The sequence below is a fragment of the Fusarium fujikuroi genome, chromosome FFUJ_chr02 (genome assembly GCF_900079805.1).
Source record: "Fusarium fujikuroi IMI 58289 draft genome, chromosome FFUJ_chr02".
In the NCBI taxonomy this organism is placed as follows: Eukaryota; Fungi; Ascomycota; class Sordariomycetes; order Hypocreales; family Nectriaceae; genus Fusarium; species Fusarium fujikuroi.
The window spans coordinates 4,823,858-4,839,089 of NC_036623.1; the positions used below are offsets into that span (position 1 = coordinate 4,823,858).

Genomic DNA, 15,232 nt, shown 5'->3' on the forward strand with positions numbered 1-15,232 from the left:
GCATGAGGATGTGATAGAAGATAAGGGGAGAAATTTTGGTATAAATATGTCGTCTGATCATGGCAATACCCACCCGGTGTCCGCGGGAACCCATTTTCAACCAGTTGGGCGTTGAGGTCATATTTAAGAAACGGGCATAAGATTTTAAAACACAAGTTCCGGGCTTCCCGGTTGAGGAAAATCTCTAACGGCCGACTGTCCCGTCTACACAGAAGCCTTCCAATATTACACTGAACACATCCTAAGTTACTCAATTCAACATCATGTCTTTTAAAAAGAATTGAAAAATACGGCATTAGTCTCGACTCTCGAGACATGTGCTATGCGAGCTGACCAGCGGTGTTACCATTGACGTTGTTATGTGGAGTTCAACTGGTAAAGTCAAATCAGCCGCTTATCTAATGACGTTGCCAATCATCAGTCACCAATCATAGTACTTATGTCACACCTATGCAACATTCTATTGGTAGCTGTTTCTCCCTTGCTTGATAGCCGGCGATATAAGCTTTACGCATTTAACACAAGAGATCCCGTATACCCGGTGTGCCGTTCTGTCACCTTACGTACCGGACATCGAAAACCGGTATGAGCTAAGAGCTCTGACGTAACAACCGGAGCATCAGATATCAGTGGGTACGTCATCTGGTGAATGATTTAAATTCCAGACAACTAATGGGATTCAGCGGGCATACATATCGCTTTCAATAAAGTTTTGGGTTACCTGGACAATTCTTTATGCAATATTCTTTCTTTCTTTATTAATTTATTAGGGCTGCTGGTAGATCTCGTTGTATTTTAAAGTAAGATTTATCAAGTCTATCTTCCGAACTTCCGATATAGGGGTCTAAGCATTAAAATTTTTTTTGCCATAGCCGCTTAGTCAGGTGAAAACAAAAAATCACTGTACAGTCACTGCGCAGAGATAGTTCGTTGCATTTAAGTATATGTAGTAAGCAATATGAAGAATAAAAACGTTAGTATGTTTTGCAAGACCTGGACCTACTTTACATCTTCTCAATCCCAATTGAATGACATCTGTAAGTTCGATCTTTGAGTTTTTCTTATTAACTATCTGAAACTAAATTCAGATTTGAGCATAAGTATGTTATTATGTTAGGCCCTGAAATTATCTCTTCTAAGTTACGGTATAGGGTATTGACTCTGTGATCCTTTGTCTAAATGGATGCCATAATGCAAGTCCACTTTGCAGGTAAATAGGATATCTCCAGTGACAAACTGAAGCTGGGATCTCGTTTCTAGACCTTGCAAGGTCAAGCTAGGCAGTGTTCCAGGTGAGTGGACAGGGACAGGGTACAGGGGCACGTTAACCGCGTACAAGGACGCGAGCCCGCGTAAAGAATTAGGGGCGATCTCTTGGCAATGAAACGTAGATCTTCAACTGCAAATGGCTACACAAGTCTTGAAGAAGTTTATACCTAGAAACGCAGGAAACTTGGTAAGAAGGCATTGTACGATTATTGTAGCATTTCCCTAATCTTTGTTGATTGGCATCGAGAGCTTAAAATCGCACAAAGCAAGATTGACCAACAGGACAAAGCACTTCAACAGAGCATTTGCCCAAGAACTCCCACTTTCCGATACACGAAACTACCAAACACAGACTTGCATCATTACCCCTGAGTAACGAATGCGAAAACCCTCCAGTCAGCAACATCGCAAGTCGCAAGACCCAGAAATAAGCTTAAGCAATTAGTTCGATAGGCGGAAATTCTATTAAATTAACGTCTCAGGCCTTCCACGTGCATCTTACGCCATCAACAAAACATCAGACGAACGTAACCAACTCAGAAACAAATAACCTTGAATGTTGAACTGAAGCTGTAACAGTCCCCGGAGCTTGGGCCTATTGCCGCGCGCTTGGGGCCGGGGCCTTATCCGAAAAAGGCGTGCGGCTCCACGAAGCTGAGACGACGTGCTTTTCCACCACTGTGAATTGAGATGCTTCTTGGCGGGCGATAACGAGTCTGTCGATCACTAAATCCGATGAAAATATGGTCAAGAAACATATATAAACGTGAAACTCTTGTCGTCTGGTTTTGTGTTTCTTCAGCTTAGTTTCTCATCTCAAGTGCAGTGCATTCACTCTTTTTCTACATTCCATTTCATTCTTTCTCTTCACTGTGTGAAGCTGGTCTATTACACTCTTTTTTCCAAAATCTTACCTGAATTTCCAAATCTTCACCAATCCCTTCTTTTCCAATCAATCAACATGTCTTTTAAGGTCGCTGCTACTCTCGCTGGCGCTTTCGCCTCCGTTGCCCTCGCCCACGGAACTGTCACTGGTATCAAGGTCGACGGAACCTACCAGGCCGGCTACGACCTCAGCTCCTACTACAAGGCTCAGCAGGGCGGCGAGATCCCTACCATTGCTGCTTGGTCCGCTGAGAACCTCGACAACGGCTTCGTCCCCCCCTCCGACTATGGCACCTCCGACATTGCCTGCCACAAGAAGGCCGCTCCCGGTAAAACCTCTCTGTCTGTCAAGGCCGGTGGTACCGTTGAGTTCCAGTGGTCTGCTTGGCCTGAGTCTCACATTGGTCCTGTTCTGACCTACGTTGCCAAGTGCTCTGGAAAGTGCACTTCTGCTGACCCTGCTACTCTCAAGTGGGTCAAGATCGATGCTGCCGGTCTGGACGGAACCTGGGCTGCTGCCGATCTGATCAAGAACAACAACACCTGGACTACCACTGTTCCTGAGACTCTTGCTGCGGGTAGCTACGTTTTCCGTCACGAGATCATCGCTCTTCACGGTGCTGGTTCCAAGGATGGCGCCCAGAACTACCCTCAGTGCTTCAACATTGACATCACTGGTTCTGGAACCGATACCCCTGAGGGTACCTTGACCACTGAGCTCTACACCGACTCTGAGCCCGGTATTCTCTTCGATCCTTACAAGGGTTCCACCACCTACGAGATCCCCGGACCTGCTCTGTACGGCTCTGCTTCTGGCACCAAGCCTACTGTCCCTGAGACTCCCTCCAACGGAACCATCTCGACTCCTGCTCCTTCTGCCCCTACCCCCACTCCTGTCGCCCCCACCAGCCTCGTCACCTCTGTCGCCGCCGCCGCTACTCAGGCCGTTGAGGTCCCTTCCACTGAGGCCCCTGTCACTGAGGAGGATGGCACTGAGGATGGTGCTCTCCCCAAGACTTTCACTCTTGACACCTTTATTGACTGGCTCCGATCCAAGAACGGTGGCTCCAAGAAGGTTCGCCGCCACGCTCGCCAGTTCTAAGTTATCCGAGATACACCTGGAGAGAACCCGAAGTGTTGATGGAGGAAGATTGATCTTTTGAAAGGTCAGGCTTATTTTATATGTAGATAATAGTGAATGCACTTGCAGAAGTCAAGCCCATGTACAATATTAAAACCCAAACACTCTTGAGAGCCCATTTGAACGTGATGTTGAATGTTGTTAGCAAAGTGCACCAAGTAATAATACTTAGCTACGATGTTCCTCCTTAACACTGCAGCTGACACGATGTGAATCCTTCTCATACGGACTGTTAATCTGGGAAACTCTATGTAATGGTGCAATGGCAATGAATACATCAATTCTGCTTCGACTGGTAGAGACCCTGAGAAGCGGGGGACAGCACTGTAACAAAGTTTAGTGTAACGACTGCCTAAAAATAGACGTCTCAACCTTGCTTTGCCTTTTCTATGCTTGAAGCGTGGTTATTTATTGAGTGTAGATGTGACCCTCTTCAGTAATGCTTTTGGAATAATGCTTAAAGATAATCCGGCTTATCGGTAGAATATAGGCACAGTGGCTCCAAAGCTGGACTACAGTGACGGGCAAGTCATCAAACAGTACTTGATGAGCATCCCCCTATGGATATCTTGCTGACATTTGTCCTATGTGTAGACAGCCAATGTTGCGTAGATCTCAGCGAGCTCATCGCTAGAGAAGATTAATGTTTGGGTAAGTCATCCTTGAATTGTTGTAAAGTAGTCTTGGAATGCCGATTCTAATTACAGGGACATTGATCCATGGCAGATGGAGCCTTGGGTATCTATAAAAGCCAGCTAGTTGGCGAGCCATAATAGCTTATCTAACTTACGACAATCAAGCCATGCAAAATTCTACTTTCCTAGGGTCGTACAATGCCACATGGTTCCTCGAGGACTATCGAAGCCGTCTTCCGGGACTAGACTAGTTTAGCCGCAAGACTGAATGTCTCAACAGGGAGAGCAAAAGCTCTGTTCTCTCAACCGTTTGGCAGACTGTATCAGGAGCTGATACTACTAAATATCCCACATGCCAGTAGACCACTGAAAGGGAAGGGCTCGTATCTGTAGCCCGGAACACTATATCTACGAGGTATACCGCTGAGCGCCAAATTTAAGTTCAATCGAGGAACAGAAGAATAAAGACTAACTGAATCAATACAATTAATGGGGCGAGGGACGTCGCCATCCGTGCAAAGAACTATCGCATCCTTGTCTACATAGGTGACTGCCGCCTATAAGGTCAGCATTCAGTATCCTACTTTACTACCTCCAGGTATAACAGCACCCTGCTTGCAAGTGTGTGATAGCCTTGACCTAGTCTTGCTCGGGAAGAGAACACTTACTTACCCCGTCAGACTCTCAGTTCAAGATAAGGAGCTATAGAAGTTAAGGGCAGTTTTATCTGCGCCTTGTAGACAGCCGCAAGATATAAGCAATGGGAATTGATCAGGCACTTCAACAAGGCGATACGGGATGTATTGTTGCGTATTTATTCATCCCGGGGTCTAGGGGACGTAGCGTGGAAGAAACAGGCTGACTGTTTGCAGGTGTCTAGCCATTGAAAAGGCTGGCCTTCTCAAAACACAGACCGCAGAGCAGGCTTTGGAAAGAGATGCGAAGGGCCAATGTGCGACCAAGTTAAAGGAAGTAGCTCACATCTCTACAGCATACTGTGAGCAATATTTCAGTCCAAGCTATGGATAACAGCTAACAATTCCGCGTTCTCCTATTTAGCCATGATATGATCGGATGCATCAGATCTGGCAACTTAATTTTCGCCTCGGACCCTGAATAAAACATGAAAAACAACGGATCGGTCATTTGCCGCCCTAGAAATGCCTTTGGAATTAGTTTTTAGCGTATTCGGGAATGTTAGTAATTCTGCCTATTCAAAAAGACAATTCTGTGTTGCAACCCTAGTGTGACATCAGGCCGAGGTTGTATATACATAACCCCGCGCCCTCGAAAGTCCAACGGACTTTTGAGGACTGTTCCGTAATCTCTTGATTGGTGCGGTTGGGTTCAGTGGCAGGTAGCTGACTGCTACCTACTCGCTTTAGCTTTTTCGGTCCGTAACAGGTAACGAGCTCATGATGTGACCTTTATATGCTACGGTTTATTCCTGCCAGAAATGAGGCATAGTGTAACCAAGTCGGGTTCATTCCAAGAGAGTTATCCATGTAATCGGGCTTTGCAAGTGATATTGTTATATGTGATATGGGATGAGTCCCTGAAGAGATATTGAATATATCTTTGTAATGCTTACGATTATTCTATTGAACAGCTGTTTAAGGCTACTGATATACTTGCCAAGCCAGCGGTTGTGATAATATGTAACATAAATACTCCTCCTGTTGACTACTTTAATTCTTCGCCGTGTCACTATCACAAGCCTTTCTCCTTCATACAAATTGTCCTCAATTAGTTCTGCTCAGTAACCACGTAAAATCGCTCATCATGAAGTACCTTCTTACCCTCTCTCTGGCCATCCCCACCATATTGGCCACTCCTGCACCAGTCCCAGACGCGACTGCGAGCAGAGAGGTACAAGCCTGCGCCTGTATCAACGCGAAAGGTGAAACCACGGTGAACGGCTACTGCGGGTACATTCGCGGCCGCGGCGAACGTGTTAGCGGCGGGGAGCTTGTAAGTAACTCTAACAAATTCTGTCTTGTTGCCTCTGGGGTGTCATGTTTCTCTAACGTCACGATACTTAGTGCTACCCTAGCGATAAGTATTCAGACTATATGCCGGACTACTTTACTGCCGACTTCTGCAAGAGCTACTATCCGGGCTACAACGACCGCGTGTGCAAGACTAAGACTGTCTGCCCGCTTATTGGAGACTACTGGGTTCCCTGTTGAGTTCTCTAGCCTTGGTGGAAAGTAAGGACACTTTGTGTTAAGTTCTATGGATATACTATACTTGTTTTTTACTATATTTATTTCAAGGGTCAAATTCAAAGCTTCAATGGACATTCTCGATTCCATGCATACAGGGTTGTCTTATTACCTCTCACTGCGCCGGCTAACTGCCTCTCCGTCCACTCTTTTGGAATGATAAAAATACGTAGCGAAAGCAACCAAAGAGAAGTAATGGGGGATCCCTTTCCGCGCAAAAACCTCCCCTTACTTAAATCCGGCCTAAACTTTAGTGGTAATTCCTTTCAACTGCAGTACTTACTACAGTGGCTCTGCCAGACAGGATGCTACTCCCCAAGCTCGCCGCCAAAGGTCAAGGTGAGAAAGGCCAGGTAGCTGCTGCTACTCAACGTAGGCCTTTCCGCCCCGCGCAGACGCAACGCTCCTGTTGCTTGTAAGAGTGAGTTTCAAGGACTAGAGCCTCAGTGGCACATCTGATCAACAATTTATCCACAGACTGTTGGGCACACAAGATCAAGGTATGTGGTGATACAAGTTCTTTGCATACATGTCCTTGCTTTATCACCTAACGCTACAGCTCTTATGTGGAGGAGCGCGACTAAAATACGGCCAATGCAAAAGGGCGTCGATGGTCTGAGTCTATGACGTCGTAGCTATTCTTGGCCAGTGGAAGCAGATAAGGAACAGATAGCTAGCCTGCAAGCAATCGTCGAGTATCTTCGCCAACGTGTCTTAGCCCATGAGACTCCGATATGTGACCAGCTGACTACCTCTCTCAGCCCTAGGCCATAGGGGCTGGTGGAGTGTCCATCCAGTTATAATCACTCAGGGATCAACCTGAAGGATACCTTGTATATTTCGGAGTATCTAAGGGGAAAATGATCCCCGAAAGACATCATGGATTCGAGAGGCGACGATTTGTCCGTGAGCCTTCCCTTATCGATACACAGTACAGCAAGAGAGGTGTACACTCCGACGCAAACGCCGCTGGAATTCCAACTCGTGTTCAGTATCTAAAGGTCTAACAGACCCTTGCTCCTATTACATCGTCATTGGACCTCCAGCTCTTGGATACTCCACCACGTTCGTCTTCATGGAGAGATCTCACGCTGGACAGCTGTCTCCATCAGTAATCAATTTGCCGCAAGCCATCTCTTATATCTGAACGTGAGCCAGCCCCTATGGGCCTTTTTCGATACCGGGCTACTCTTATACCATCTAGTCTATGGAGAGACCAACTTCTGTTCCCGGATGCTGGTCAACGCGCTCCTGGCCTCGGTCGCAGTAAGTTCTTAGGAATGCCGGGTCTAGGAATTATCGCTAAGCTCACCCACAGAAAAGCTATGGCCGCAGACGCATGACCAGCCGAGGTAAGACTTGATGATCGCAATCCAGACCATGCCCTTAATACACAGTAAGCTTATGGTGGACATGCAATTGTAGACGTAGATGCTGAACCCAGCCAGTATATGGCTTGATACTGCCAATATTGATCTGTTTCGCCCTTTTGAACACTAGTTACCATAACCAAAACTCTCAGCTACTTCAGGAGCAAATCGTTTGCCAAAACCGTCATAGAGGCGTCGATTGAGCAACTGAACCGTCTCGTCTATCAACACCGTACAAATTACGAGTCGTCCCATGACAACCACGCTGTCTATGTTGGAAGATGGCTGAAGGGGAAAGGAAACCCTTAACCCAAGGACAAACAGCCTGAGCTAAGGCAGTTAACTTTGATGGTCATGAGTATTCGATATCATGGTAATATGCCGAGATTAAGTGACTTACCCGTGTTATTTAGTATTTCTGTGAGGCCGTGTTCAAGAAAAAAGAGCCTCGAAAATCATAGCAATGCAACCTCTATACTTGAGTGGTTTCTCTCGCCTCACAAGAGCTACAAAGGTAGAAGTTCATCCCGTTAGGACCAATCCCCTCTTCTATTCCATTTGGAATCTCAGCCTGTGTTCTTGTACGGCCGGTCCGCGTTGATATATCGCGCCAACCCTCCGCCATCCTTGTCTGGCACCATTCCGCATCTTCAAATTCCGGGCTCGACGAGCTTGAAAGCTCAGGTAATAGTACAGCTTGGCAGACCTCCCTAATGACGGCTTGATCTGCACTAGATGGAATGGCAAACAGCCCCCCTTCCATGCCAAACATGGTGGGATTTATAGTCTGAGAGAAGAGCTTCAGATCGAGGGCCTCTTCGACTTCTTGACAGTTAAAAGCGGCATCATACTGGCCCACATGCCGTAAGAAGATCTGGACCAGAATTGAAACGCTGATTTCCACGTAGACAGTCTCTTCATCCTCATGATGACGTCTGCAATTAATCAAATCAGATGGAACCGGCCGGCTCCCTGCGAGGTATAGTGTAACAAGCAAGCGATCATCAAAGCACACTACGTGCTGGAAGTCACTTATAATCCGTATCGTTGTACCGATCCTATCAGCATCCCACGGCAATTCATAGCGGGATCTAGAAGCTCGGAAAGCATTTATGGACGAGATGATAAAACATGCCATGACCGTTTTTGCCACAGTATTGTTGCTGATATTTGATTCTTTTGGGAATGAAAACCATGGCTCATCGACTGAAACAATGATCCTAAGAATATGTTCGATACGACGCTGTCTTGCGACCCATTCGACCCATCCAAATTGGCAGTATAACTTGTAGGGAGAATGGAGGCAAGCCAGTAGAACTTGATGTAGTACATCGAAATGCCGCTTACTCTCCCACTCGTAGAGATATTTTCCAACATAAGCGTCGAACCCCATTGGGGCAAGGCGCAATATGAAGTCCAGTTTGGATCTTGGTACTCTGCTGCTGACCTTGGACTCTACTTGCCATGAGAATCCCTTAGTTCTTTCAAGAAGGAATGTCCATATAAAATCCAGTTGCTCGGTTAATGTCGAATCCTTCATCGTGGAAGTTGACCTCAAGAGTGAATGAAGGTGCAACTGAAGGCGATGATCTGCTTCATAATATTTGCGATACTCGTCTGGTATTTGCGTCCTGTACGGATCAACATCGAAGTAAACTTCTGGCCATAGACATTCTCGAAGTAGGCATGATCTGAAAATTCGAATAAACAACTCTTCTTGAGACGCTTTGTGATATTCCAATATGCTCTTTCCACCCTTCGTCTCGATCAGGAAATCAAAGACCGTTCGGTGAATGGGCTGTACCTGGAGTTTGTCATACTTGAGAAGATGAGGGAATGACTCATCTGCCATTTGCTCTTCTGTTGGCCTTGTGTAAGCCGTAGGGCGGATGAACTCAAAAAGGCCAGCTGTCATGATTGGTAATCTTGTACACAGTTCATTGCACCGTTGCACAAGATCCGTTGCATCGAGTCCGACAAAGTGGTTGACAGGCATTGACCACAAATCATGACTTGAAGCCAACATCATCTCCAAGATAGATATTCGCGGTGACAATGTTGCTACTAGATAGGACAATGTTTCTAACCGTGGTGGCCGCCAGGCAAAAAGGGCAAGTTTGAGAATGAGTGCTGTCGACTCCTGGTAAAGCTCTGAATCTTCGCCAAGACTGGTCCACATGTCCAAGTAAAGCTCATAAAGTCTCTTAGGAGTCTTGATGAGTCTCTGTTGGATTTCCTCTTTTGAGTCGCCATTTGAGATACCCCGAGCAACTGATCTTGTTACCAGGATAGCCCAAAGAAATACCCCTTCTGATTTGCTGCTGATGTCTCTCACAAGATCCTGAACAAAGATTGAAGAACCGGATAGAGGGACTGTATCACTAAGAGTAGCCCTTACATATTTCTCGATATCGGATCGCGTCAAATCTTGCATTCTTAAGTCTGGTTCGCGACGTAGTTGCGTTCGAATGGCTTGTTCCGGGCGGCTTGACATACAAATCTTGAACAGCCGTGATGATAATTGCAAAGTGTCGAGAAACCCAATTAGGGTACATACCCCATCATCGTCCACAACCTCATCGAGGCCGTCGATAAAAAGACAAAATGGCTTAGCTGATAGGCATAAAAGACTAGTAGCAAGAGACTGGAGGTCCTTGTTGTCCCAATCACCGGGCCCTGTCTTGCGAGACCAGTCAGGATGTTTCTGGAGCCAAACGATGACATTTCCTTTATCTAGAGCGCATAGTTGGTAGACTAGAGAGCATAAAAAGCCTTTAAAACTGCTTTGCATGGGACTTCCAACTTTCCAGAAGAAGTGAACCAGAATCTGGTAGTCAGGTTGCCATTGCCGTAACGAGTTCACAGTTTGTGGATGAGAGACGATGAACTTCATTAAGACACTTTTCCCGGTGCCAGGTCTGCCACTGATCCAATACCGGTCTACAGGCGATTTAAGCCATCTGACAAAAGTGCTGCAGTACGGCCATTCGGCATCCAGGTCTGACGCACTATCAAGCCGAGGCTTTGGATGAGGGGTATATAGACTGCCCCCATGGAAGATCCAGTGAAATGTTGACCTGTGAGAGGACTGTATCTCGTTTCGTCGAAGATTCATGTCCGGGTAATGGAAGCTGCGCAATAGTCGTTCGTACGCCTCATTCTCCCTTCGGCTCGCCTCTCTTGCTTCAGCTTCTATCATGAGACTATCATTCCCCTTATTGGCGTTTGATATAATTCTTGACTCATGCCTACCAAGTTCTGATGTGATATGGGCCTTTGTGAATGATTCGAATCTGTAATGCGGTCTGATAGCTGCGTATTGATAAGGGCTACCTGCGCTTGGATGAGGTTATGAAGCTCTGCTTCGCTGGCGGATGTAGCCCTAAGGAGATTCTGGAGCGTTTCTCGAAGGTCGTCAGTCTGAACCTTGGAGATTTCAAGACGTTTGAAGACTCCAGTAAGGAGATCTGTCCCCAGAGACTCCTTGGTTTTCTGCAGTTGGCTTTCCAAGCGATCGATTTCCGGCTTATTGATGAAACCTCGGAGGACTGCACCAAAACGATCCCGCCTCCGAGGTTGTTGTTGGGAAAGAAACCGAGCTGGGGTTTTCTTCCTCCATTCAGCTTCGGCATCACAACAATCGCGAGCTAGAGTCAGGAGCCTCGAGTCATCGAGATTAAGAGGCTGCTGGGAATGTTCCAGTGACTGGCTCAAGCTCGAAGCGGTGACTGCAAGATTCTGGGCGTAGACGCTAAGCTCGGGATCCGGATCGCCTGTGCGATAGGCATTCTTGCAGAGCGTAGCTGTCTTGAGGCCAACTTCGACTAGTTGGACGATATTGCACACAAGCCCCAAGGCCACGAGTGGCTCGAGGCCTGACATTGTGTGAGACAGAGCTTAATTCACTGCAGTGGACCAGATACTAAGAGTTGATTTCGGTGGTGAGTTGAAAGTTAATCTGCGCGCATCGCTTGCTTTGAGTTGAGGCCTCAGGTGAAAGCCTTGTTGGGCTGGCTTACCCCGCAAGCCACAATGCTACCCAATGTCGTACAAACATGGCAATGCCCAATAAGCAAAGAAGCAAATTACAATGACAACAATTGTCCCCGATAAATGAATGCCGTGCTGGTTTAGAGTGACTAAGGCGGGATTCTCGCAAGGTTAGTGCTATGAATTAACCGACGGACCCATATGAGACGCTAACTAATGCTACCTGAGATCCCGACCGCCGAACGCGCTACCAGAATCGCAATTGCTGGAAATTTGACACTGGCGCATCAGCTTTTTCAAGGCTTGATGTCCACCCAACGATATTGCCGCTTTTCTTGGATGATGAAGCATGTCCATCTTGAACAGGCCAATCAACAACGCTCGTTGACCCCTTCGGAGGGCATAACTCGGCCGCTCGTAGTGCCATAGTTTCAGTTGACTCAACTCTTGACTCATCCATCCTTCAATGCTACCATCCATTGGCAGCATCAAAATGTATAATGCCACAGGCGAATAAATGAAAATTATACCCAAATGGGGGTTTCGTCTCTAAAGATGACACAGAGAAAATGCTGACCTAATCCCATGAGTGAGCCTTATAGGGCTGGCCACTGCAGCCTCGATGCAACCTGCGACGTCTGCCTAATCCAGGCTGAAAGGCAGCACTCTTTTTTCAACCCTCATCATCCTCCCCTTCAAAACCCATCAAAATTCCTCTGCATTCCAACAATTTCTCAAAGCTTTTGTATCAAATCATCACCAAAATGTCACAGGATCGTCGAGGTTCTATCGCCGACGACTGGCTCGAAGTCGAGAGCGCTGCATCCGTCATTTCGATGGATTCACGGCCATCGTCACCATCCCAGTCCCCTCCCCCGCAAGAGACCCCTGCACCAGCGACGCAAGTCGTCGAGTCATCCCACGCTGGCCCATCAAATTCCACACCACACTCTCAACTCGCATTGCGTCCGAAAGATAACACCCTCCCGCCGCCCAATGCCATTGAGGCACTCCGCTCACTCCCCGTGCCAAAACCCCGAAGAATCTATTGCGAGGAACTGCCGCCGTTGCACCCAAGAGATAACACTGTTGAGAGCTTCCCAGAATACAAGGAGCTGCAGCGGCAGCCTGAGACGCCATGCCATGAGCAAACCGCAGACGTGAAAACAAATGCAGACGATAATTCGCCCTCATACCCAAGTCCCAGGGATTACCACGAGGCCTGTCAACATGTCACTGGGTCCCTCCAGGGCCTTGCCAAACTTGCGAAAAAGATTGGAGGAAATGAAATTTCTACAATGAGCTTTATCCACTTGACGTGCAAGCAGCTCTGCACACAAACAGAGGACCTTGGCAAGATGCTTCAGGTCTACGCTCAACACTGGCTGTCCAAGGGCTCCAGCATGGCCTTGATAGACATTCCACTGAACCCCGACACATGGGATGCCCTGTCGGATCTGAGGCAATTCGTTGTGGAAATTCAGGACATTCTTTCGTGGGTTGCTCCGCCAGCAGATCTTGGCAGGCGTTTGACAGCGGCAGATATTCCCCTGCAAGACAATCAGATTCTAGCTCATGGTCTCGGGGCGCTGGAAAAGACTCGAGATCTGTTTACAGAATTTTTACCCATTCTGAAAGCGTGAGTCAAATCCCTCTACTCTATGTACATACCTTCTGAAGCTGACGGACGTGCTCCAGGGACTTTGACGAGTTTAGAACCAAGCACATGGGCTTTCCTCCAGCAGTGGCACCCGATCGACCCGACAAAAAGCCATCCCAACGACCGAACCCCAAGGTCCGCCAAATCCGCGACGAGCTGTACACCATGAAGGACCACTTCGTCATGATAAACGTCTTCTTCTCAAGACTAAAGAACTTCTCCACGTGGCCAAACGTCGCGGATCCTCTGGTCTTCAAGTCCCTCAAGCGCATCATCACCGCCATTTCAAAAGTACTAACCAACAACCCTACAGACTGGATCGAGTCAGACATGGAGTCGTCTTCAACCAAGACCATGTCGTATGCTCAATTCATGACGCTAGATCCTGATGTCTTAAGCCATATTTCTTCTCATTTACAGGATTTTCAAGATGAGCTTGGTGTTGAGGCTAAACCTGGAGAGGATGGATGCGACTTTTCGGAGAAGATGATTCACAACCATCAGGAGTTTATGCTGTTGGAGGGCGGGAAGCTACAGCAGCTTCGGTCGGTGATTGAGTTTACTGAGAGCATCTTGATGACGCAGGACCAAGACAAGATGGTGATGTGATGAAAAAAAAACATGATTGGAGTTTGGTTGGATTTACGAAAATTACTTTAATGGATTGTCCTGTTATTGTTACCAGGCTGACAAACAAACACGTCACGCCATTGGTTTTATACGCGATGGTTAGGCTAAATTGACGCCTTCGTTTGGTGGATTTATTTGTTTCAGGGACCCCGGGTATACGGCAACGGGAATGAGATAAGCTGCTGGAAACCGCTTCAGACCACACCGAATCTGGAAGTCGAGTAAGGACCCTTTGTTTGGTTCATGCGTCTGCCTGACCAGGCATCTGCATTTATTTAGGTTGCTGGATTTCTTACGTTGCGATGTTACGCGGACCATGGACAAAGTGGAGAGTAGGGAATATTATGAATAGATTGGCTTGCGCAGTGGAATTGACTTTCACTTTCTTCATCAACTTCTCAACTCGCTCTTCTCATCTTAAATTGCGCAATTTCAGCAATGTCTTCATCAGAGACACCCGCCGCATTGAACTTGAGTCCTGAGGACTTAGCTACCCGAGGACGCGAAGTCACTGGCCTTTCTATCTACAAAGACACCAACGATGATATCAACATGGACAGGGTGCATGCATTGTTGGCTGAAATGAACTCAGATGTTCCTCAAGGCGGAACAGACATTGTTTACGGAGAAAGAGAGGCGCAGCGCCTTCGCCTCTGGAAACCGACGTCAAGCGCCACCAAGGCCCCAGTCATCGTGTACGTCCACGGTGGAAGTTGGACAATCGGAACGTATCTCGACTCAACTGGCTCAAAGAAAGTCACCTACTTGAACGACCTTGGTTACGCCTTTGCGTCGATCAATTACACGCTTATACCCAAGATCACTGTCAAGGAGCAGGTGCAAGAGATTGCTGATTCAGTAGCATACCTGATCAAGCATGCTGAAGAGCTTGGTATCGATTCAGAGCGTGTCGTTCTCATGGGCCACAGCTCAGGAGGACACGTCGTAACTCTCCTCGGCACCGACCCGACATACGCCCAAAAAGCCAACTTCAACATCTCTATCATAAAAAGCGTCATCGCTCTCGACGGCTCAAACTACAACGCCCTAGCAGAATTCTCCGACAGCACCGGCCCCATCATCACAAACATGATCAAAGGTCTAAGCGACGACCCGGAGAAATTGCAGGACATGTCGCCGACACATCACGCAGCTGCACCGAATGCGGGGGCGTTTCTGCTGCTGCATGTTCAGAGGAAGGGGGGCATTCGGCAGGCGGCTGAGTTGGCTGTGGCGCTGAAGGCGGCGGGGACGAGGGCGGAGTTGCGTGTTTTTGAGGGCGAGGGGTTTGAGGGGCATGTGAAGATGTTGTTGAGGCTTGGGGATGGGGAGTACCCTGCGACGAGAGTGATGAAGGATTGGTTGAAGAGATATGTTCCGGTGTAAATGATGTTGTCAGTGAGGTTGATAGAAATACTGCTCTGTAC

The 15,232-nt window shown here is 47.5% G+C and overlaps 5 protein-coding genes; 4 read left to right on the forward strand and 1 right to left on the reverse strand.

Moving 5' to 3' along the window:
• Nucleotides 1-2,230: 2,230 nt before the first annotated feature.
• On the forward strand, nt 2,231-3,256 carry FFUJ_03777 (related to endoglucanase IV precursor; the record flags this gene model as incomplete). The annotated part of the gene is made up of 1 exon (XM_023573013.1): nt 2,231-3,256. The coding sequence occupies one exon, from the start codon at nt 2,231-2,233 to the stop codon at nt 3,254-3,256; it is 1,026 nt and encodes a 341-aa protein (XP_023427035.1).
• Nucleotides 3,257-5,712: 2,456 nt separating this feature from the next.
• On the forward strand, nt 5,713-6,119 carry FFUJ_03776 (uncharacterized protein; the record flags this gene model as incomplete). XM_023573014.1 has 2 exons in its annotated part: nt 5,713-5,901; nt 5,973-6,119. 2 exons carry the CDS (start codon nt 5,713-5,715, stop codon nt 6,117-6,119), a joined length of 336 nt encoding a protein of 111 aa, XP_023427036.1.
• A 1,878-nt stretch (nt 6,120-7,997) lies between these two features.
• On the reverse strand, nt 7,998-11,407 carry FFUJ_03775 (uncharacterized protein; the record flags this gene model as incomplete). XM_023573015.1 has 2 exons in its annotated part: nt 7,998-10,799; nt 10,859-11,407. The coding sequence occupies 2 exons, from the start codon at nt 11,405-11,407 to the stop codon at nt 7,998-8,000; spliced, it is 3,351 nt and encodes a 1,116-aa protein (XP_023427037.1).
• An 872-nt stretch (nt 11,408-12,279) lies between these two features.
• FFUJ_03774 (uncharacterized protein) lies at nt 12,280-13,784 on the forward strand (the record flags this gene model as incomplete). XM_023573016.1 has 2 exons in its annotated part: nt 12,280-13,154; nt 13,214-13,784. The coding sequence occupies 2 exons, from the start codon at nt 12,280-12,282 to the stop codon at nt 13,782-13,784; spliced, it is 1,446 nt and encodes a 481-aa protein (XP_023427038.1).
• Nucleotides 13,785-14,243: 459 nt separating this feature from the next.
• FFUJ_03773 (uncharacterized protein) lies at nt 14,244-15,191 on the forward strand (the record flags this gene model as incomplete). The annotated part of the gene is made up of 1 exon (XM_023573017.1): nt 14,244-15,191. The coding sequence occupies one exon, from the start codon at nt 14,244-14,246 to the stop codon at nt 15,189-15,191; it is 948 nt and encodes a 315-aa protein (XP_023427039.1).
• Nucleotides 15,192-15,232: the final 41 nt, after the last annotated feature.